Source organism: Haliotis rufescens, unplaced genomic scaffold, assembly GCF_023055435.1.
Source record: "Haliotis rufescens isolate VD_foot unplaced genomic scaffold, xgHalRufe1.0.p SCAF_29, whole genome shotgun sequence".
NCBI lineage: Eukaryota > Metazoa > Mollusca > Gastropoda > Lepetellida > Haliotidae > Haliotis > Haliotis rufescens.
Window position 1 is genome coordinate 5617248 of NW_025963990.1, and position 25717 is coordinate 5642964.

The 25717-nt window shown below is 40.8% G+C and overlaps 1 protein-coding gene across 4 annotated transcripts in view; it reads left to right on the top strand.

Annotated features, from left to right (window-relative positions):
- The window catches only part of LOC124123599 (neurogenic locus notch homolog protein 1-like), an 82203-nt gene that overhangs the window by 52582 nt on the left and 3904 nt on the right, over window positions 1–25717 (top strand). Inside the window, exons 3-22 of one of the 4 annotated variants that reach the window (XM_048402810.1) lie at window positions 4672–4794; window positions 6017–6124; window positions 6276–6383; window positions 6567–6677; window positions 7209–7316; window positions 7457–7564; window positions 7713–7820; window positions 8004–8114; window positions 8646–8753; window positions 8917–9024; window positions 9170–9277; window positions 9461–9571; window positions 10100–10207; window positions 10348–10455; window positions 16899–17015; window positions 20564–20680; window positions 21996–22112; window positions 23410–23529; window positions 24048–24170; window positions 25565–25681. In XM_048402810.1, coding sequence (XP_048258767.1) covers window positions 4672–4794; window positions 6017–6124; window positions 6276–6383; window positions 6567–6677; window positions 7209–7316; window positions 7457–7564; window positions 7713–7820; window positions 8004–8114; window positions 8646–8753; window positions 8917–9024; window positions 9170–9277; window positions 9461–9571; window positions 10100–10207; window positions 10348–10455; window positions 16899–17015; window positions 20564–20680; window positions 21996–22112; window positions 23410–23529; window positions 24048–24170; window positions 25565–25681 — 2247 coding nt within the window. The remainder of the gene's footprint in view (window positions 1–4671; window positions 4795–6016; window positions 6125–6275; window positions 6384–6566; window positions 6678–7208; window positions 7317–7456; window positions 7565–7712; window positions 7821–8003; window positions 8115–8645; window positions 8754–8916; window positions 9025–9169; window positions 9278–9460; window positions 9572–10099; window positions 10208–10347; window positions 10456–16898; window positions 17016–20563; window positions 20681–21995; window positions 22113–23409; window positions 23530–24047; window positions 24171–25564; window positions 25682–25717) is intronic. The other 3 variants (XM_048402811.1, XM_048402813.1, XM_048402814.1) reach the window with 3 other exon arrangements.

A 25717-nucleotide genomic window follows, 5' to 3' on the forward strand; every position in this document is an offset into this window, starting at 1 on the left:
CTAGCTAAGGGTGGCAGAGTGATACTGTGGTGAACTACAAGCTTGGGGCGACAGAGTGATACTGTGGTGAACTACTAGCTAAGGGTGACAGAGTGATATTATGGTGAACTACTAGCTAAGAGTGGCAGAGTGATACTATGGTGAACGACAAGCTAGGGGTGATAGAGTGACACTGTGGTGAACAACTAGCTAAGGGTGGCAGAGTGATACTATAGTGAACTACCAGCTAAGGATGGCAGTGTGATACTGTGGAAAACAAGTAACTAAGGGTGGCAGAGTGATACTGTGTTGAACTACAAGCATAGCGTGCCACATTGATACTGTGGTGAACTACTAGCTAAGGGTGACAGACTGATACTGTGCTGAATTACTAGCTAAGGGTGGCAAAGTGATACTGTGGTGAACTACAAGCTAGGGGTGGAAAAGTGATATTGTGGTGAACTTCTGGGTAGGGGTAACAGAGTGATACTGTGGTGAACTAAGAGCGAAGGGTGGCAGATTGATTATGTGGTGAACTACTAGCAAAGGTTGGGCAGAGTGATACTGTGGTGAACTACAAGCTAGGGGTTACAAAGTGATACTGTGGTGAACTTCTTGCTAGGGGTGACAGAGTGATACTGTGGTGAACTACTAGCTAAGTGTGGCAGTGTGATACTGTGGTGAACTACTAGCTATTGATGGCAGAGTGATTCTGTTGTGAACTACTATCTTAGGATAGCAGTTTCTTACTATGGTGAACTACCAGCTGTGGGTGACAGATTGATACTGTCGTGAACTACAAGCTAAGGTTGGCAAAGTGATACTGTTATGAACTACTACCTAAGGATGGCAGAGTGATACTGTTGTGAACTACAAGATACGGGTGACAGAGTGATACTGTGGTGAACTAGTAGCTAAGGGTGGCAGAATGATATTATGGTGAAATACTACCTAAGGGTGGCAGAGTGATACTTTGGTGAACTACAAGTTAGGGGTGGCAGAGTGATACTGTGGTGAACTACTAGCTAAGGGTGACAGAATGATACTGTGCTGAATTACTAGCTAAGGTTGGCAGAGTGATACTGTCGTGAACTTCTATCTAAGGGCGGTAGAATGATACTGTGGTGAACTACAAGCTAGGGGTAACAAAGTGATACTGTGGTGAACTTCTAGCTAGGGGTGACAGAGTGATACTGTTATCAACTAGTAGCTAAGTGTGGCAGTGTGGTACTGTAGAGAACTACTAGCAATGGATAGCAGAGTGATACTGTGGTGAACTAGTAGCTAAGGGTGGCAGAATGATGTTATGGTGAAATACTAGCTAAGGGTGGCAGAGTGATACTGTTCTGAACTACAGTCTACGGGTGACAGAGTGATACTGTGGTGAACTAGTAGGTAAGGATGGCAGAATGATATTATGGTGAAATACTAGCTAAGGGTGGCAGAGTGATACTTTGGTGATCTACATGTTAGGGGTGGCAGAGTGATACTGTGGTGAACTACTAGCTAAGGGTGGCAGAGTGATACTGTGGTGAACTACTAGCTTAGGGTGGCATAGTGATAGTGTGGTGAACTACTAGCTAAGGGTGGCAGAGTGATACTTTGGTGAAGTACAATCTAACGTTTGCAGAGTGATACTTTGGTGAACTACTGGCTAATGGTGGCAGAATGATACTGTGGTGAATTACTAGCTAAGGTTGGCAGAATGATATTGTGGTGAACTACTAGCTGGGGGTGACAGAGTGATACTGTGGTGAACAACTAGCTAAGGTTGGCAGAGTGATACTGTGATGAACAACTATCTAAGGGTAGCATAATGATACTGTGGTGAACTAGTAGCTAAGGTTCGCAGAGTGATACTGTAGTGAACAACTAGCTAAGGGTGGTAGAGTGATACTGTTGTGAACTACAAGCGAAGGGTGGCAGAGTGATACTGTGGTGAGCTACCAGCTAAGGGTGGCAGAGTGATACTGTTGTGAACTACAAGCGAAGGGTGGCAGAGTGATACAGTGGTGAACAACTAGCTAAGGGTGGCAGAGTGATACTGTGGTGAGCTACCAGCTAAGGGTGGCAGAGTGATACTGTGGTGAACAACTAGCTAAGGGTGGCAGAGTGATACTGTGGTCAACAACTAGCTAAGGGTGGCAGAGTTATACTATGGTGAACAACTAGCTTAGAGTGGCAGATTGAAACTGTGGTGAACTACCAGCTGGGGATTACAGAGAGATACTGTCGTGAACTGCAAGCTAATGTTGGCATAGTGATACTGTTGTGAACTACTAGCTAAGGGTGGCAGAATGATACTTTGGTGAACTACTACTAGCTAAGGGTGGCAGAGTGATACTGTGGTCAGCTGCAAGCTAAGGGTGGCAGAGTGATATTGTGGTGAACAACTAGGTAAGGTTGGAAGAGTGATACTGTGGTGAACTACCAACTGTGGATGACAGATTGATACCGTCGTGAACTACAAGCTAAGGTTGACAAAGTGATACTGTTATGAACTACTACCTAAGGGTGGCAGAATGATACTGTGATGAACTACTAGCTAAGGGTGGCAGAGTGATACTGTCGTGAACTTCTAGCTAAGGGCGGCAGAATGATACTGTGGTGAACTACTAGCTGGGGGCGACAGAGTGATACTGTGGTGAACAACTAGCTAAGGTTGGCAGAGTGATACTGTGGTCAACAACTAGCTAAGCGTGACAGAGTGATACTGTGGTGAGCTACAAGCTAAGGGTGGCAGAGTGATACTGTGGTGAACAAGTACCTAAGGGTGGCAGAGTGATACTGTGGTGAACAACTAGCTAAGGGTGACAGAGTGATACTGTGGTGAACTACTAGCTAAGGGTGGCACAGTTATACTGTGGTGAACTACCAGGTGGGGATGACAGAGATAAACTGTCGTGAACTGCAGGCTAATGTTGGCAAAGTGATACGGTTGTGAACTACTAGCTAAGGGTGGCAGAATGATAATGTAGTGAACTACTAGCTAGGGGTGACAGAGTGATACCGTGGTGAACTACTACTAGCTAAGGGTGGCAGAGTGAAACTGTGGTCAGCTACAAGGTAAGGGCGGCAGAGTGATACTGTGGTGAACAACAAGCTAAGGGTGGCAGAGTGATACTTTGGTGAACTACCAACTGGGGATGACAGATTGATACTCTCGTGAACTACAAGTTAAGGTTGGCAAAGTGATACTGTTATGAACTACTACCTAAGGGTGGAAGAGTGATACTGTGGTGAACTACAAGCTTAGGTTGGCAGAGTGATACTGTGATGAACTACTAGCTAATGGTGGCAGAATGATACTGTGGTGAACTACTAGCTAAGGTTGGCAAAGTGATACTGTGGTGAACTACTAGCTGGGGGTAACAGAGTGATACTGTGGTGATCTACTAGCTAAGGTTGGCAAAGTGATACTGTTGTGAACTACAAGCTTAGGGTGACAGAGTGATATTGTTCTGAACTACAAGCTAATCTTGGCAGAGTGATACTGTGGTGAACTACTAGCTAAAGGTGGCAGAGTGATACTGTGGTGAACTACTAGCTAAGGGTGGCAGAGTGATACCTTGGTGAACTACTAGCTAAGGGTGGAAGAGTGATACTTTGGTGAACTACAATCTAACGTTTGCAGAGTGATACTTTGATGAACTACTGGCTAATAGTGGCAGAATGATACTGTGGTGAATTACTAGCTAAGGTTGGCAGAATGATACTGTGGTGAACTACTAGCTGGGGGTGACAGAGTGATACTTTGGTGAACTACAAGCTATGGGTGGCAGAGTGATACTGTGGTGAACTACTAGCTAATGGTGGCAGAGTGATACTGTGGTGAACTACAAGCTGGGGGTTACAGAGTGATAATGTGGTTAACTACAAGCTTAGGTTGGCAGAGTGATACTGTCGTTAACTACTAGCTAATGTTGACAGAATGATACTGTGGTGAACTACTAGCTGGGGTAACAGAGTGATACTGTGGTGATCTACTAGCTAAGGATGGCAGAGTGATTCTGTTGTGAACTACAAGGTAGGGGTGACAGAGTGATACGGTGGTGAACTACTAGCTAAAGGTGGCAGAGTGATACTGTGGTGAGCTACTAGCTTAGGGTGGCAGAGTGATACTTTTGTGAACTACTATCTGCCGGTGACAGAATGATACTAAGGTGAACTACAAGCTAAGGGTGGCAGAGTGATACTGTCGTTAACTACTAGCTAATGTTGACAGAATGATACTGTGATGAACTACTAGCTGGGGTAACAGAGTGATACTGTGGTGAACTACTAGCTAAGGTTGGCAAAGTGATACTGTGGTGAACTACTAGCTGGGGGTGACAGAGTGATACTGTGGTGATCTACTAGCTAGGGTTGCATTCTGTTTTTAATTATCATACATGGATGAATCTATTCCAAAGAATATCTTTGTCGCTGCATCAACGATTACACTGGACGAAAGTGCAAATCAGGTGAGGAGGATTCAGCCACATTGTTCATGTGGTGGTACAACCGTATTCATCTTGAAAGGTGAATACTACGGAAGGAAATTAATTACAAATTAACAAATCACAGGTACCCCTATCAACAAATGAAGGAAAAGGCAAACCAAAGGCGCAATGTTATGGTGTTTAGATTGATGGCAACATGTGTAGGATAGCTATTAAAATATTGTCCACTATAATGATGTGTTTATTTCAGCCCCTTTCTGCACCGTTGGGGGAAACGATTGTGGGGCAAACGGGAATTGCACACGTAAAGATTCTGGTCGTGGGAATTCATGTGTCTGCAAAAACGATTATACTGGAGAAAGATGCAACGATGGTAAGACTTCGTATTATACTACATCGGCACTACTGAGGGAACAGTAATACTGTTTCTATTTATGTTCAACATACAACCAGGGGGCATGGGTGGCCCAGTCGTCTAAGGCCCCGCGATTCGCTGTGCAGAGTGGCGTTCCTTGGGCACGCCAGAAACCTATGATTGTGGGTTCGAATTCGAATCCCGGTTCGCCCCGATTACGTTTCTAGGTTTGTCTGCACCATACCCGTGCTCGTAGGTGATAAACTTCTGAGGTCTGCATCACTTGGGGCTTTCCTCCCACATTTAACTGACACGCTGTGGTATAACTGTAATACTGTGAAAAGCGATGTCAAACCCAACTCACTCACTCAACATACAACCACTGGCTTTATCATGTAATTACGTTTTCCATTTCAGGATAACAAGGACATTATCATACAACTAGTGTGTGGAAACATCATGGGGTCATTTTACCTTTCATGTACATTCGATGCCACTTGCACCAACAATAAGGAAGTGTTACAATACTTCTCATGTAGCCCTACGATGTCCCTTTACTGCAGTTAAAAGATTGTATTTTCAGTATAGAAACTATGGGCATGGACAGTGTTATCTCGACTTGACTGATAAAAATGCAACAAATCTAACTGATGTTATAAACACCTTTAGGAATGTGTATTAGTGTCGAGATTGATGGTGACATTTGTTGTATTGTGCTCGTATTCTGATCAATGACAATACCCAATGGTTTGTGCTTGTATTCTGGGGCTGGGGGAAGTGAGTGTGGTATATGCTCTGCACTTCATATATGATCAGTGATATAGTTTGTGTTCAGCATTTATTCCTTTTGTATATTTCACAATGTGCGAAGCCCATTTCTGGTGCTCCCCGCCGTGAAATTGCTTGAAAATTGCTAAAAGCGGCGTAAAACCATAATCACTTACTCACGCTACTCTGTAACTTACAATACAGATTACCACAATGCTTCTCGTGTACGCCCGTTATCACATTTGATTGATCAGTACAGCTAATTGTTCGTATTATCAGGAACAAACCTGTGGTTACGGACTGTTTTCTGGATCTGATTGATTAGAACAACAGATCTATCTAATGTTACAAACAGATCATCGAATGTGGAATAGTACAATAATTAGACTGCAACGTGACCAGACTAGATTGATGGAGACATTTGGGCGTCTATTAAACTGTTGTGCATTGTAATTCGATGTGTTTGTTGCAGCCCCTTTCTGCACTGTTGGGGGAAGTGGCTGTGGTGCCAACGGACAATGCATTGGAGGTCGTTCCTGTAACTGCAGAAACGGTTTTACAGGCGTGAGATGCACCACTGGTAAGACTACATATTTGTATAAAAACAAAATTACAAGGGGGGAGGGGGGGGGGGGAGCTCTTTGAACAATATGTCAGTCATTTTAAACATCTGAACAGTGTCCTATGCCCTGCCCTGTTATATTGTCTGAAATTCGTTGTGTTTGTTGCAGCCCCTTTCTGCACTGTTGGGGGAAGCGGCTGTGGCGCCAACGGAAACTGCACAGAAACTTATTCTTGTGTCTGCAGAAACGGCTTTACTGGCGACCGGTGCAACATTGGTAAGACGACATGGTTTAAACGTTGCTTTCAACAATATGTCAGTCATTGTACACCTAAACAGTGTCCTATGCCCTGCACTTCGTATCTGATCAATGACAATGTAGTATAGCTGTGCTTGTATTCTGATCAATGACAATATCCTATGGTTTGTGATCATCATTTATTCCTTTTGTATATTTCAGCTCCGATCTGCACGGCTGGAGGAAGTGAGTGTGGTGTCAATGGAGTCTGTGACACATCGACATATTCCTGTTCCTGCAAGAACGGATACACTGGTCAAAAGTGCACCACACGTGAGGAGGCAACTAAGGGCTCAACATTAAGTTTGGCATGTCTCACTGAACTGTTGATTGATCTACTCTGTAACGGGGCGGTGGGTAGCCTAGTGGTTAAAGAGTTCGCTCGTCAGGCTAAAGACCCGGGTTCGATTCCCTACATTGGCACAATGTGCGAAGCCCATTTCTGGTGCTCCCCGCCGTGAAATTGCTTGAAAATTGCTAAAAGCGGCGTAAAACCATACTCACTTTCTCACGCTACTCTGTAACTGACAATACAGATTACCACAATGCTTCTCGTGTACGCCCGTTATCACATTTGATTGATCAGTACAGCTAATTGTTCGTATTATCAGGAACAAACCTGTGGTTACGGACTGTTTTCTGGATCTGATTGATTAGAACAACAGATCTATCTAATGTTACAAACAGATCATCGAATGTGGAATAGTACAATAATTAGACTGCAACGTGACCAGACTAGATTGATGGAGACATTTGGGCGTCTATTAAACTGTTGTGCATTGTAATTCGATGTGTTTGTTGCAGCCCCTTTCTGCACTGTTGGGGGAAGTGGCTGTGGTGCCAACGGACAATGCATTGGAGGTCGTTCCTGTAACTGCAGAAACGGTTTTACAGGCGTGAGATGCACCACTGGTAAGACTACATATTTGTATAAAAACAAAATTACAAGTGGGGGGAGCTCTTTGAACAATATGTCAGTCATTTTAAACATCTGAACAGTGTCCTATGCCCTGCCCTGTTATATTGTCTGAAATTCGTTGTGTTTGTTGCAGCCCCTTTCTGCACTGTTGGGGGAAGTGGCTGTGGTGCCAACGGACAATGCATTGGAGGTCGTTCCTGTAACTGCAGAAACGGTTTTACAGGCGTGAGATGCACCACTGGTAAGACTACATATTTGTATAAAAACAAAATTACAAGGGGGGGGGGGGGGGGAGCTCTTTGAACAATATGTCAGTCATTTTAAACATCTGAACAGTGTCCTATGCCCTGCCCTGTTATATTGTCTGAAATTCGTTGTGTTTGTTGCAGCCCCTTTCTGCACTGTTGGGGGAAGCGGCTGTGGCGCCAACGGAAACTGCACAGAAACTTATTCTTGTGTCTGCAGGAACGGCTTTACTGGCGACCGGTGCAACATTGGTAAGACGACATGGTTTAAACGTTGCTTTCAACAATATGTCAGTCATTGTACACCTAAACAGTGTCCTATGCCCTGCACTTCATATCTGATCAATGACAATGTAGTATAGCTGTGCTTGTATTCTGATCAATGACAATATCCTATGGTTTGTGATCATCATTTATTCCTTTTGTATATTTCAGCTCCGATCTGCACGGCTGGAGGAAGTGAGTGTGGTGTCAATGGAGTCTGTGACACATGGACATATTCCTGTTCCTGCAAGAACGGATACACTGGTCCAAAGTGCACAACACGTGAGGAGGCAACTAAGGACTCAACATTAAGTTTGGCATGTCTCACTGAACTGTTGATTGATCTACTCTGTAACGGGGCGGTGGGTAGCCTAGTGGTTAAAGAGTTCGCTCGTCAGGCTAAAGACCCGGGTTCGATTCCCTACATTGGCACAATGTGCGAAGCCCATTTCTGGTGCTCCCCGCCGTGAAATTGCTTGAAAATTGCTAAAAGCGGCGTAAAACCATACTCACTTTCTCACGCTACTCTGTAACTGACAATACAGATTACCACAATGCTTCTCGTGTACGCCCGTTATCACATTTGATTGATCAGTACAGCTAATTGTTCGTATTATTAGGAACAAACCTGTGGTTACGGACTGTTTTCTGGATCTGATTGATTAGAACATCAGATCTATCTAATGTTACAAACAGATCATCGAATGTGGAATAGTACAATAATTAGACTGCAACGTGACCAGACTAGATTGATGGAGACATTTGGGCGTCTATTAAACTGTTGTGCATTGTAATTCGATGTGTTTGTTGCAGCCCCTTTCTGCACTGTTGGGGGAAGTGGCTGTGGTGCCAACGGACAATGCATTGGAGGTCGTTCCTGTAACTGCAGAAACGGTTTTACAGGCGTGAGATGCACCACTGGTAAGACTACATATTTGTATAAAAACAAAATTACAAGGGGGGGGGGGGGGGGGGGGGGGGGGGGGGGAGCTCTTTGAACAATATGTCAGTCATTTTAAACATCTGAACAGTGTCCTATGCCCTGCCCTGTTATATTGTCTGAAATTCGTTGTGTTTGTTGCAGCCCCTTTCTGCACTGTTGGGGGAAGTGGCTGTGGTGCCAACGGACAATGCATTGGAGGTCGTTCCTGTAACTGCAGAAACGGTTTTACAGGCGTGAGATGCACCACTGGTAAGACTACATATTTGTATAAAAACAAAATTACAAGGGGGGGGGGGGGAGCTCTTTGAACAATATGTCAGTCATTTTAAACATCTGAACAGTGTCCTATGCCCTGCCCTGTTATATTGTCTGAAATTCGTTGTGTTTGTTGCAGCCCCTTTCTGCACTGTTGGGGGAAGCGGCTGTGGCGCCAACGGAAACTGCACAGAAACTTATTCTTGTGTCTGCAGGAACGGCTTTACTGGCGACCGGTGCAACATTGGTAAGACGACATGGTTTAAACGTTGCTTTCAACAATATGTCAGTCATTGTACACCTAAACAGTGTCCTATGCCCTGCACTTCATATCTGATCAATCACAATGTAGTATAGTTGTGCTTGTATTCTGATCAATGACAATATCCTTTGGTTTGTGATCATCATTTATTCCTTTTGTATATTTCAGCTCCGATCTGCACGGCTGGAGGAAGTGAGTGTGGTGTCAATGGAGACTGTGACACATCGACATATGACTGTGACTGCAAGAACGGATACACTGGTCAAAAGTGCACCACACGTGAGGAGGCAACTAAGGGCTCAACATTAAGTTTGGCATGTCTCACTGAACTGTTGATTGATCTACTCTGTAACGGGGCGGTGGGTAGCCTAGTGGTTAAAGAGTTCGCTCGTCAGGCTAAAGACCCGGGTTCGATTCCCTACATTGGCACAATGTGCGAAGCCCATTTCTGGTGCTCCCCGCCGTGAAATTGCTTGAAAATTGCTAAAAGCGGCGTAAAACCATACTCACTTTCTCACGCTACTCTGTAACTGACAATACAGATTACCACAATGCTTCTCGTGTACGCCCGTTATCACATTTCATTGATCAGTGCAGCTAATTGTTCGTATTCAGAACAGACCTGTGGTTACAGACTGTTATAAGGATCTGATTGATCAGAACAACAGATCTATCTAATGTTACAAACAGATCATCGAATGTGGAATAGTACAATAATTAGACTGCAACGTGACCAGACTAGATTGATGGTGACATTTGGGCGTCTATTAAACTGTTGTGCATTGTAATTCGATGTGTTTATTGCAGCCCCTTTCTGCACTATTAGGGGAAGCGGCTGTGGCACCAACGGAAACTGCACAGAAAGTTATTCTTGTAACTGCAGAAACGGTTTTACAGGCGTGAGATGCACCACTGGTAAGACTACATATTTGTATAAAAACAAAATTACAAGTGGGGGGAGCTCTTTGAACAATATGTCAGTCATTTTAAACATCTGAACAGTGTCCTATGCCCTGCCCTGTTATATTGTCTGAAATTTGTTGTGTTTGTTACAGCCCCTTTCTGCACTGTTGGGGGAAGCGGCTGTGGCGCCAACGGAAACTGCACAGAAACTTATTCTTGTGTCTGCAGGAACGGCTTTACTGGCGACCGGTGCAACATTGGTAAGACGACCACGTACTATGCAACATCAACATTACTGAGGGAATAATATTTAAACGCCGTCTTGAACAGTATTTCAGTCATTTCATGATGTTTCAAACTAACATACATGTAGTCAAAAACGGCTAACGGCTGTGATCATTCGTGACCAACTCGTGTTATTCCGGGACAAGCCGAATAGCGACCCGTGCCCCTCTCCTGGCCATTTTTGCGACTGGGTTCCGTCTTAGTGCAAACGGGCATGCCTAAAACAATTGTCAACTCGTTGCGTAATGGTTCACATATATTTCCCCATATATTATATAAATTTCAGATGAAATTTAAAGCACATAGGCACGTGCGGAATTATACAGTATGATTGAACACATTTATCTGTGTCATGGGTATAATTTTAGATGCAAGACATATGTAAAATCAAACATTATTTCTGAGTGATTATGTAACAAAGAACTCGAAATCATAGGCGCATTCTGATTGGTTTGTCGTATTTTCGCACATAAAAATTCATCGGTAGGGGGACGAGTCTTCTTGAAGGTCACGGAAAGGGGCGAGTGGTGACGAATGCAGGTTACGGAAAGGGGCGAGTGGTGACGAATGCTGCTGTGATAACAACTAATACGCATCTGGCAGAAATGATGTACCACATTAGCCCCGAGACCCCACTTGATTGATATGTGAATTAAATTTGAAAGTTTGTATTTTCAGAAAAACAAATGGGTAGAGACACTGTAACACAAACATAACTGATGTCATTTAGGAAATAAAGACACCGCGTTTTCAATGTAGAGCTAGGTTGCCAGTAGATTTAACCGCCCTTAATTGAATTTGGAACTGAACTCGCAACTTACCTATAGCTAGCTAACACAGTGTGTTTATCTCCATTCTAACATGACTAAATAAAACGGGTGTCAGCAAATATATTGTGTGAATCAGCATTCGTTGCGTCCAGTGTTTGGAGCGCTCAAGCAGCTTGTTTACACCGTAATGTTTCACTCGAACTTATGACAGGCACTAAAAGCATGTAGCAGAGCAACTTCGTAAGCTCACATGAGGTGGGCACCACAAGAGTAAAGTTAGCAATCCCTGGAAAGGTTAAGTTCTACACCGTTTGTCAATAACAAGGCGTCATATGGCTCATTGTGACATAGAAAATCGACAACAAAATCTCTGTTGTCCTCAAAATTTGAAATACCTTCTCTTTGTAGATTTCTATCGTGGTTTCTGTACGATATGTATTGCCACGCCTCCTTTACATATTGAAGTATTGTAGACTATTATTATTATCTAACTATGCCTACCGATAATGACTGTAAATGAAGTACTATTCTAAAACTATTAGCTTCTACTATGATTCGGTCGTCAAATCGGCTGTTTAAATCAGACGGTGTTTATTGTGTTTTAATCCCTCTGATTGACCAATCAGAATCGAATATTTCCAAAATTCATGGAAGCAATACATATATTACGATATGTTATATTGTCTGATATTCGTTGTGATTGTTGCACGAGTGAGGATGACTTATACACTGGTTTTCGCATACAGAGCCAAAATCCAAACTGAACAATAAAGATATACATTTTGATACCCAATTAATTTTACCATTACTTTCTGCCTGAAGCATCTTATAATAACATTTCTTTGGAAAGCAACAATCTGACATACTCAATAACCTTATCCAATGACCAATAACTCTTTTGTATGCATAAAGATATAATGGATACCGCCCACATTCACCTCGAACCATGTTGTTGGGTGTTGACGATTTGACACCTAGAAAGCGCTTGCATGCCAATGTATGTATGTAGACCCCAGACTTTGTAACCATAGAGCAAAATTGGGACTATTTTCATATTAAATATTTAAAAATATAAGTAAGGTGGAAGAGGCTATAATTTTATCAATGACTTTAAAATTCGAAACATTGCTTTTCCCCCCTGTAACCAGCATTAGAGAAATGACTTGACCAGGTCAGGCTTCTCGTAAAAGTAATATTTGTATTATATTTGTATATAATATTTATAAGAAGAAACACACTCCAACTTTTGACCTTTATAGTACCAAATCTCTTTTCCTGACAACACTCCACCTTTCTTAAAAACAATCATCTTATTTTTTTCCAAATTGACGTCTAAATCATAATAATTACAACACTTTTCTACAACATCAATACGCTTCTGAAGTCCACCAGTGGTATCTGAGATAAAAATAATATCGTCTGCAAACAATAACAGGAATATATTATCAAGCAGGGGCACGGGTGGCCCTTTCGTCTCATGCGCTGCGATTCGCTGTGCGTCGCTTGGGCACGCCAGAAACCTATGATTGTGGCATGGTTCGAATCCCGGTTCGCAACGAGAATGTTTCTAGGTTTGTCAGCACCATACCCGTGCTCTTAGGTTTCACCGAAGTGGTGAACGTCCGAGACCTGCATCACTTGAGGCTTTCCTCCCACATTAAGCTGACACGCCGCGATATAACTGGAATACCGTTAAAAGCGGCGTTAAACCCAACTCACTATTATCAAGCAACTTGATAAACAGCACTGTAAGATACGACACAAAAATATCATTCGCATATTTAACAAAATTCTGAAATGAGGTGGTCATTTCCTTTGGATTTATCATATTTCAAAGAGTTAATAGCACATAGCACCTCCTATGGAAATGGGGGAGTCCAGAATATAGCAAGGCATATCATCATGAATATCATTAATAGTCGCATCGGTGATAACCATATCTTCATCTGTTGGATTGTCAAACACATTTTTAAAATGTTCGACTCATTGTACCCAGGTCAGGTACACGAGTTAACACACTCTGAGATAATCGTCGTATGGTAAACCAGAAACATTTACTATTTGGGAGACTAGATAAAACCTTATTACACATTTATTCTTTATAACTTTTCTTTTCATCACGTAATAAACTAGTATAAGTATATCTTTGTTTTACATAACTAAATAAGGTGCTATCATTCTTAAAATGTCTTTACATTCTGACTAACGGGACCGGTGGTCAGGCTCGATGACTTGGTTAATGCATGTCATCGATCCCCATTGCGTGGATCGATGCTCATTCTATCAATCACTGGATTGTCTGGTCCAGACTCGATTATTTACAGACCGCCGTCATATAGCTGGAATATTACTAAGTGCGGCGTTAAACAACAAACCAACCAACCAACCAACTGCATATTCTGAGACACCTCTCTGTTCCATCTGTAGTAATGACACTCAGTGTAAAACCAGGGTTGGGGCGACTGTCGCGAGACTTACAAGTCCTTTTCATGCATTTAGCAGCTGTACACATGGGGTCTGTGAATGAGTCAATAGCATCATCTATATTATCTGGTAGTAACAGGGTACATTGTTCAGAACAATCATCCACATGTGGCAAAACTAGACTATAACTGAACTGCTGTAGTTTCGCCATGTCCAACACAAAGTGGTAGTTTTCACGAGACGCACGTGCGGTCCCTGTTGCTTCAACGGGAGTCTCCTGATCGCGTGCTTGTAACGAACAAGATGGTGGAAGGTGTGAGGATTCTGCCCTCGACACAATATCAAATGTTTTACAGTGGAAGAATAGACTGTTGGATTCAATAATGTAGTCAATTACACTGGAGTCTGAGTGACCTATGTAAGTATAATCACCTATACCTAAATCCGAACCACAGTGACCATTTATAATAGGCATGTCGAGAGCGGCACACGTATTTACAAGATATTTTCCGGCATTGTTTGCAAATATCACATGCTTTTCTATCTATGTTGATACTATCGGACAGAACTAACATATTCTCGTCACCTAAAACCTCGGCGATATCATCATCAATATGATCAGACAGTGTCCCTGTACGTTTGTCCGGGCGTTGAAATCCCCACCTATTCTCTGAGGATATGTATATCTCTTGTTAATGACCAAATAACTTCTATAAGTGCGTTAAAGAATAAAGTCAAACTACACTTGATTTTCTGTTTATTACACCAGCTTGATCCTGGCGGATTGACATATACACAACAAATAAGAATGTCTTTTTCAAGATTAAATACTCAATTATGCGGGGGCAGTGAGAGTGGGGGGATAGATGATAGATTTAGCAACAAGTAAGGTCATCTTGAGTGGGACGGTATTCGCAGATGGTACAGCATATGAACTATGATTCTCTTTAGGTAGAAAATGCGGATCCACGATGTTCGACCTGGTAGAAGTGCGCAATCAAACCTAGCAGCATTGGTTTTTGACTGATTGTGGCGTCAAAACAAACTCATTCATTTACTTGAACTGAATGTTCATCTTAATTGTTATGGATAGTCACGGAGCCATGATCCAGAGAACAGGGTGTCATTAGATAGAAATAAAGTAATAATAGGATTACCAGAAAAACGGGATATAACACCCAAGCCAATAAACTTCGCTCATTAACACCAGAATAAGTCAGGACAAAATTGAAAACTGCCCCATAATTATGTATGACATGCTTGTCGGGTATTGCAACATGTATATGTGAAAACAAAGTTATTAAAATAAAGAACAAAACTGATGAAAGTTACCAATAAACGTGTATACGTAAGTGTTATATCGTCACTGCAAAAATAATGAGTGTTTGTCTTTCGTATTAACATTCAAATACGTTATATCTGTATTAGCGATAGTGTCTACGTTCCACCGGTGAGTCAGCGTTAGCCGTACTATCTCGTAGTATATATTATTGTATTTCTGAAGACATCACGATACAGTTTTTACGATGCATCACGTCTGCACTAGCGCTTGATAACAGCCTTGTGTTTGGGTGTATCAGTAGTTTAAATCGCTGCTCTTGATATTGTTGATTAAACTTTGATACTATGAACAATATAATGTTATATGAGAGGATGACTTTAGAACGGTAACATACTATATATATAGACATAAATAGAACAATGAGTAGTACGTCCAGATTAGTGTATAGGCAACATTTCATAATTAAAATAACTAAATGACTTATAAGTAAATGCAAGAATTCAATCGGCCGGAATACAATGTATAATTCTTGTCCACTTCCATATGACTTTATAGCATACAATAAGCTTTCGGGTCCCGTTTAGATCGGTTTGGGTGGCAGACTAGATACCCATAGAATAGTTTCATCTCGGAATCTCCCATATCACTGGGGCTCCTCTTCAATTTAAATGGAGTTACTTGTTACGATTCCGAACCTTCACGAGACTCTGTTTATGAATCATTGTCAAATAGTGGTGACATTAAATCTAGGAAACAATACGCGAAATCGCGCATGCACAGAACGGAAAATTTGACAAGGCATTAAGTAATCCGCATGCGCAGAACGATTGATTTCAGTACTTCCGCTAAGCGCTTCGTGTGCAGCGTCAAACGCGGGCCTGTAATCTAACACGCGAGGACTGACCAATGAATTCAAAGAAGGTAGAAATACCGGTAGACGCTGTTGCTTGATTGACAATGTCAATCAAGAAAGGGAGGAGCTTAACGGTATCGTTCTCTCCCAGTAAATTCCGATGTCAAATAACGACGTTATTTGGACGGAAAAAGGATAGTTTGAAAACGTCCAAATAACGTCGTTTTTCCTTCCAATAACCATATACGGGAAAAAACGACGTTTTCGTGTTTGCAGTGTCACTTGGGGCTTTCCTCACACATTAAGCTGACACGCCGCGATATAACTTGAATAGTGTTAAAATCGGCGTTAAACCCAACTCACTCACTCACTCACTAAATGAAATCATTAACACATCATCGCATATTCTGATTGATCTTTTTGTGAATGACTTGATCATGGTGAACAAAAGGCGATATCAACGGTATTTCAGGCATCCTAATGTGGACGGAAAGCCAAATGTTACCATAAGTATGTTTTGCATTCTGTCATATTCCAATGGTTTGGTTTGTTTGTTGTTTAACGCCGTACTCAGCAATATTACAGCTATATGATGGTGGTGGTCTGTAAAGATTCGAGTCTGATCCAAACAATCAAGTGATTGACACCATGAGCATCGATCCACGCAATTGGGATCGATGACATGCATCAACCAAGTCAGCGAGCCTGATCACCCGATCCCGTTAGTCGCCTCTTACGACAAGCACAGTCGCCTTTTACGACAAGCATGGGTTGCTGAAGACCTGTTCTACCCCGGATCTACACGGGTCCATTGGTGAATGCATGCCTGTTTATATATGATTAAGCGATGACATTTACTAGGAAAAAACAGACTGGCTAATAGATGGCAACAGTCGCAGATCGTGGGTTCCCCAGCTATTATGTTTCCACTTGACATGCCGATCTTCATTGCTTGCGTACACGAGTGGTCAACATTCAAAGGAGACAAACCCTTAAATGTGTTTCGCATCTCATGTAGCATTCTTCCATCACATCCTTCATCACTATATGTTCCTATCGTTTCATGGTACAACTTGTGTTTAATTACAGCCCCTATCTGTACATCCCGCGGAAGCGAGTGTGGTTTCAACGGAGATTGTGACACATCCAGAACACCCTATGCCTGTCGCTGTCTCAACGGATACACTGGCAAACTGTGTACACAAGGTGAGACTTCCCACGGGAATGGCTACGTTTATACAATATGTACCCAAAGAACCACAGAAAGTGCTAAACATTTTCAGGTGAGATTTTATACAAATGTGAGATATTTCGCTCAGGAATAACTAAACTGGTAAAAAGTGTATTAAAAGTTAGATAGTTCCCGAAAAAAGTGTCTACACTGGTTTAATGTAAACTATGCTACATTATAGGTCGGATGCGGCACATGCAATGAATAGCTGACATAGTCATTTGTTCATATCTGTGACAATGTGTATTACAATGTAGACAAAATCACGGTACAAATTTATGACAATACTCAAATCTAGCTCTAATAGTTTTCAACAATGCAATTTAACGTCTGGATACTTAGAAATTTGTCCTCGTTCAGCACACTCGGCTAAAAGCGACAAAACCATCTCCACAATGTTCCCAGGTGATTTCCAAATCGAAACAACGAAGGCTACCTCAGGCATCTGTTCGTGCGGAACTACATTGTGAAATCACCAACTGAGCACAAAAGGCCAATGAATATGTAACAAATTAAATTGAACAAGTTTAATATATATATATATATATATATATATATATCAAGGTTTAATATAGCAAGATGTAATACAATGGTCCAAAAAAGAGGCAGAAAAAAAGTAACAGGACCTGTGTTATTTGTCCGTGCACTTACGAATGTCCAAAATGTGTCACAGTGGAATGTCTTGAATGGGATACGTGCTCTGTTCTTGAATCTCGGAAATGGTGTTGGAATCGGCCAGAAACTCTGTGGTTTGAGATGGGTATCCTATCCGCGATGAGCGAGTAGATACGACGGACGTTAGCCTTTAGAAGTCCTCGATGTAGCCCATCCCTGTGACGTGAACACCAGTTAAGGGAGGTAACTCTAAGTGACTAGCCCCTCCCTGTGATGTGAACACCAGTTAAGGGAGGTAACTCTAAGTGACTAGCTGAAACTTTGAAATTACATAAATAACGATATCTACTGCTACGTAACAACAATATAAGACATTTCCACTGTTACTTTATCACTTCCGATTACATCATACGCGTTTATCGAATAGTGGTGATACTAGGTGTTCGCCAAAAGGTAACAATATCCTGCCACACCGGTTGCACCCATCACAAAATCATAAGAAAAAATCGGGATGTCACTGATGCCTTCAATTTGGAAATCTCCTCAACATAGTTCATGTTATCATTGTTGCATGTTATCATTGTTGCATGGTATCATTGTTGCATGTTATCATTGTTGCATGTTATCATTGTTGTATGGTATCATTGTTGCATGTTATCATTGTTGCATGGTATCATTGTTGCATGTTATCATTGTTGCATGTTATCATTGTTGTATGGTATCATTGTTGTATGTTATCATTGTTGCATGTTATCATTGTTGCATGTTATCATTGTTGTATGTTATCATTGTTGCATGTTATCATTGTTGTATGTTATCATTGTTGCATGTTATCATTGTTGCATGTTATCATTGTTTATGTTATCATTGTTGCATGTTATCATTGTTGTATGTTATCATTGTTGCATGCTATCGTTGTTGCATGTTATCATTGTTGTATGTTATCATTGATGCATGTTATCATTGTTGCATGTTATCAATGTTGTATGCTATCGTTGTTGCATGCTATCATTGGTGTATGCTATCGTTGTTGCATGTTATCATTGTTGTATGCTATCGTTGTTGCATGCTATCATTGTTGTATGTTATCATTGTTGCATGCCATCATTGTTGTATGCTATCGTTGTTGTATGCTATCGTTGTTGCATGCTATCATTGTTGCATGTTATCATTGGTGTATGCTATCATTGTTGTATGCTGTCATTGGTGTATGCTATCGTTGTTGCATGCTATCATTGTTGCATGTTATCATTGGTGTATGTTATCATTGTTGCATGTTATCATTGATGTATGCTATCATTGTTGCATATTATCATTGTTGCATGTTATCATTGTTTCATGTTATCATTGGTGAATGTTATCATTGTTGCATGTTATCATTGGTGTATGTTATCATTGATGTATGTTATCATTGGTGTATGTTATCATTGTTGCATGTTATCATTGATGTATGTTATCATTGGTGAATGTTATCATTGGTGTATGTTATCATTGATGTATGTTATCATTGGTGAATGTTATCATTGTTGCATGTTATCATTGGTGTATGTTATCATTGTTGCATGTTATCATTGGTGTATGTTATCATTGATGTATGTTATCACTGTTGCATGCTGCCATTGGTGTATGCTATCATTGTTGCATGTAATCATTGTTGCATGTTATCATTGTTTCATGTTATCATTGGTGAATGTTGTCATTGTTGCATGTCATCATTGTTGTATGTTATCATTGTTGCATGTTATCATTGTTGCATGTTATCATTGTTGCATGTTATCGTTGTTGCATGCTATCGTTGTTGCATGTTATCATTGTTGCATGTTATCATTGTTGTATGCTATCGTTGTTGCATGCTATCATTGGTGTATGTTATCATTGTTGCATGTTATCATTGTTGCATGTTATCGTTGTTGTATGCTATCGTTGTTGCATGTTATCATTGTTGTATGCTATCGTTGTTGCATGCTATCATTGTTGTATGCTATCATTGTTGCATGCTATCATTGTTGTATGCTATCGTTGTTGTATGCTGTCATTGTTGCATGTTATCGTTGGTGTATGTCACCATTGTTGCATGCTGTCATTGGTGTATGCTATCATTGTTGTATGCTGTCATTGGTGTATGCTATCGTTGTTGCATGCTATCATTGTTGCATGTTATCATTGGTGTATGTTATCATTGTTGCCAGTATCATTGGTGTATGCTATCATTGTTGCATATTATCATTGTTGCATGTTATCATTGTTTCATGTTATCATTGGTGAATGTTATCATTGTTGCATGTTCTCATTGGTGTATGTTATCATTGATGTATGTTATCACTGTTGCATGCTGCCATTGGTGTATGTTATCATTGTTGCATGCTGTCAATTATAGCATGCATCAATGACAGCATGCAACAATTGTTACATGTTATTGTCGTTGCATGCTATTGTTGTACCGTAGCATTGTTGTGTGGTATCATTGTTGCATGTTACCTTTGTTGTATGTTATAATTGTCCCATGTTATCATTGTTGTATGTTGCCATTGTTGCATGTTATCATTGTTGTATGTTGCCATTGTTGTATGTTATTATTGTCCCATGTTATCATTGTTGTATGTTGCCATTGTTGCATGCTGTAATTGTTGTATGTTACCATTGCTGTATGTAATTATTGTTGCATGTTATCATTGTTGTATGGTATCATTGTTGCATATTATCATATCATTGTCGCATATCAGTATCGTTGCATGTTAACATTGTTGTATGTTACCATTGTTTTATGTTATGTACATAATTGCGAAATATGAAAATAACAAATTAAATTACCTTCTGAGAGGAAGAACTTCAGGTCAATATGTACAGAAAGTATAGTCGTAACAGTCATGTCATATTTCCTACAAGGTGATGTGGTTTTTCTCCACAGCCCCGATATGCTCGGCCAAGGGAAATGAGTGTGGCGACCATGGAGACTGTGATACGTCGAGAAGAGAATACGTATGTTCTTGTAAGAACGGATACACTGGCCCAAGGTGTGCGTCAGGTAAAAACAAATACTTCTTTAAAACATTGTCCCGATTTTCAACTTTAACAATTAAGTGGCTCCTATTAAGATTTGAAATTTATTTTTAAAAGAACCTAATTGTTAAACATCGCTTCAGCAAAGCTATTTCAGAGTCCTCGGACAGTGGGATCCCATATTCGCCCTGCTTAACGCCTAAGACAATAGACTTTCCCCTTGCTTAAGCAGACAAGGAATACCTTTTAAAGGGGCGTAAATGCATTCAAATCGGGGGTGGTACTTCGGTACTGCCGGCTAATAAGATCAGGCAAGAAGTAAAGAATGACGCCATCAACGATTATCCAACGTATTATACCTCCATTCTTGCTTCATGAATACCCTGTTCCCGATCGTTACCATAACCTCGTTGAGAAAGTAACGTCACCAACTCCATCTCTACAATCAGTAACTTTGTGCACTACTGGGTCGGTTCGAATCCTGGTTCGCCCCGATTATGTTTCTAGGTTTGTCAGCACCGTACTCGTACTCATGGGTTTCATCGAAGTGGTAAACGTCTGAGACCTGCATCACATCGGACTTTCCTCCCACGTTAAGCTGACACGCCGTAATATACCTGAAATACTGTTAAAAGCGGCGTTAAACCCGACTCACTCACTCACTGCACTGCTGGAAGAATTGAGTGTTGTGATATGTGCTGCTTCATAACGTCTCATTGACATTACGCTTTTGCGCCATGCTGATTGGTCAGTTCACGCCGTTTGTTTGGGGAAGGGACCCATAACACAGGTGTCATGTCTGCAAATCAACATCAGCCTTTGTTGATGACGCCACGTGTTTTGTGTTACATCGTTCGAACTGATTAAATGAGCTCAGTGGTCCCCTTGTGAACCGGAAGTCCACATTCTTCTCCATCCTCCTAAGAAAATAAAACCTTGGAATTTACATTGGTTGACTACGAGTAACGGAGTATCTGTCCCAAGAGAAATAATATCACTAAATTATTTCACTAGTGACTGACAATCCATATTCCTTTTGGATCATTAGGAACCTATTATATTCAAGAGGGGCTTGGATATTTGTTTAAGTGTACGCTTGACATGCTGAAAGTCGTCATAAAACGTTCGTAAAAGTATTTAAATGTTAGGCAGTTGCATTCACAGGACGAAATTGTGTGTTCATAAGCTATGGCAGAAAACATAAAAACACACATATTACAACAAATCCCCCCCCCCCCCCCCCCCCCCCAACACCACCCCCACCAACACCACCCCCACCCCCCCCACCCCTTAATATTTTGTTGTGGGTGGCGTAGTTATTTTCTGTGTTGTCTCCACAGCTCCCTTCTGCGTGGCTGGGGGGAACACGTGTGGAGACAATGGTAACTGTGACACGGATTCCAGTTATCAATACTGTGTCTGCAAGAACGGATACACTGGCCCAAGGTGTACGAGAGGTAAGGAGGCTACAATCATAGCACTAAGCTTTAGGATAAATAGTTTTAAACATTATCATCATATATTGTATAATATCATCGATCAATCTCATAATTTTTAAACTCCGGGATACGTTTTCTGTAGATCTGGGTTTTGTTTGAATAGAATATAAACACATCAGTGCTTCAAGTTACGTTTCCATGAGGCACTGTTTTATTTATTACTCGAATGAAAGATATCATTAGATAAAATATTAACATCACTAATGAGAATCTGTGGGAATACTTATTTTTCTTAGGCAATATAGAACATATAAACATTTCTAAATATCACAAAATATGATTTTTAGATATCCTTAATCATATATAGTTATCTAACAATCCAATTTGTGATATCAATAAATATGTTCAAATATCATTGTAAATCGCGTTTATGATTCACATTAATGCGCATTTTGTGATCAATAAATGAAACATTGATATCATAAATTAGAGATTAGATTTCGCCTCGTGCTATTTCTCTGTGAATAGAACATTATCAAATCATCACTATAGTTGACATAAAGCTGAAATAGACGATACTATGTACTACTCATATGCTATGAAGGATACTTCTTTCAGTGGCATTTAGAAGTTGGTGTGATGAAGTAAGACAAGTTCTATGGATGAACAACTTCTTTATTACAATTAGTGTGACGTTTCGGTGTAGATCAAGTCTACTACATCCCGCCTGCTTACCATCACCTAATTGCTAAATCCCTATGTCCGTCCAATTAATCTACTGACTCTGTGTCCATTAGTCCTCCACTGGCTTCCAATCATCTCTATCAGTCTGCTTGCTGACTCTGTGTCCATTAGTCATCCACTGGCTTTCAAGTATCTTAATCAGCTCTCTGTGGCCATCAATCAATTTACTGTATAAACATTGATGTTAATAAGTATATATACCTAAAAGTATGTTGTTTAGCACTATCCATCACTTGCTTGATAAAGGTGTTAGAATCTACACCGAAACGTCGCACTAATTGTAATAAAGAAGTTGTTCATCCATAGAACTTGTCTATGAAGGATACAGTAACGTATATATGGTGACATTGTGTCGCAGATATCGTTATAGCAGCTACTACTTAACACACCTTTTAACAATGGTTAAAAAATGATCATACAATTATACCATTTCTTGGCTCTTGGTTGTGTTGCTCTATGACCTGTATCAATTCAGGCTTTCCTCCCACACGAATCTGACGCACCGTTATATAACCGGAATTATTTTCAAAATGGTTATTAACCCGACATATTCACTCTGTTTATTTCTCAGCCCCCTTCTGCACTATTGGAGGGACAGATTGTGGCACCAACGGGGAATGCGCCAGGGTACAAGGAGGAAATTATGTATGCCTCTGCATGAACGGCTACACAGGCGACAAATGCACAATTGGTGAGGCTATCTATTATTTGCTATCAGCTAATGTGTAAATTATGAGATAAATCTACTGTATTTTGAAATTTAAGGTAGCTTTACTGTAGATTATCAGATATATTAGTTTGAAACCCAGGGCTTTGGTGCTAGGAAACAAAATGAAATCTTTCATTGTGAAGGATGACAGAAATAGTGACAAGATTGATGACAACAAGGTTGAATGACAGTGTTTCAGTAATATTAAGGCTGAAGCATCGAAAAAGCACGGTTAGGTGTGAAAATGATGGTAATGTTGATGTTTTCAATGGAACAGCTCCTTATTTTATTTTGTCCAGTCAAATTCGAGTATTCGTCAGTATCATGATAAAATAAAAGTAAAACGCAGCTTTGAACAATGGCTCAAAATGAAAACATACAAACAATTATATCATTTCTGTGAAGAGAGGCTCTTGATTTTGTTGTCTAAAAGATTAACTTCTTTTGCTTTGACAGCTACTTTTATAGCTGTGACAACGTTATGTTTTTGTGTTGTGCAGCAACAAGCCGCGTGTGCACTATTGGAGGGAGCGAATGTGGCGTCAACGGAGTCTGCGAGGAATGGAAATGGGAAAATTACTGTCTCTGCAAGAATGGATACACTGGGAAAACGTGTAACATAGGTGAGCTTGGGTATATGTTACACATTGTATATAATTTGCTAATCCGGAATATTTCCCAGGGAAGGGAATATTTTGAATGAATGGCATTTCTCAACAGATGAATACGATACTACTTCTAGAGTCTTAATTTTATGACAATGCTTAGCAACAAGCCCTTGTTTAAGATTCCATGTAAAGCTTTTTATAAGAAATATGAAACGTCAAGATATTATTTGCACTGAAAAATGAACCATTTACACAGAACAACTTTTAAAGTTGTGATGTATTATCCTATTGTATTGATGTCAGTATGGTAGAAGAAATGCCTTCTTTGAAACGTCTTAATGATCTAACACGATTATAAAATGCTGATTTCAACGGCTTCGTAAGGAAAATAAGGCGTTCCTAATACATATAGTCATCTTTTGTTGTATAGTTCCCAGGGAGCTGAAAATACAATTAAAATTGAATGTCATGAACTTTGCCTTTCTGTGATTGCCGAATATTATTATCATTATTATTATCATATATAGATCAAAATCATAAATTCAGCAAAGGGGCGTTTGGGTGATCCTGGCACAGTCAAGCTGGTTAGGCTAATCATTAGCTAAGGGCCGTTGTCCCCTGTACACGCTGCCCTGACAGCGAATGGGACTTCTCCCAGGAAGCGCTGCCTTCTCGAACCCACCCAGAACGTTTTGGAGAATGTGAAGACTCCTCAACACTGCAGCCTTCTGCATTACCCAGATTGTCGGAAGGGATGTATTCCTGGCAGCGAACCCGGGTACAACAGATTGGGAGGCACCAGGAACAATGAGGAGTCGGATAATTGCCATGTTTTTTTCCTTAATCTTGACAATCACAAAAGGGACAGAAAAACCTCAGCAATATAATTGTCATTGATTTCTTCAAAAAGATTTATTAAAAAGATCAGTTTGTTGGCCTGGCTAGGTCTGAGGCTGTAAATGGGCCTATTCAAACTTTGCTTTCACTATTTTCCATGACGCCCTCTGCATATTCTTGCTCGTACCATGAATGGACTTATGTGTCAAAAACCACAAGCATGGCGAATACGGTAACAAAAGGATCGAGTCACTTAAGTCACGCCGCTTAAGATACCGTGTTTGTTCCAAAGCTTGGCATCCACTGATAATGTGTCGGACGGTCTCACTAAATCCATTGCCTAATCTACATTTCATGTTTACATTTGGATGCAAAATCACACATTGACGGTTTCGAGTGGGAAGTAACTAGCCCTGAGCAGCAAACAGAAAGCCTTCTGTTTCATTTTACAGGCCAGCCAATTTAATCCAAGCGAAGAACTCTTCAGGGTTGCTGATCTTCTCAACACACTGCTTATTGTTTTTGTTATTGTTATTATTAAGTTATATTTCATTATCATTTTTTTATTTTAGCCCCAGTTTGTGCGGCATCAGGGGATCAATGTGGTGGAAATGGAGAGTGTAACGTCTGCACCAACTACCACTTCTGTCAATGTTCTCCTGGCTACAACGGTGACACCTGTTCCGCGGGTGAGTGTGTCGTCAATTGCTAGATTAGATAAAGGT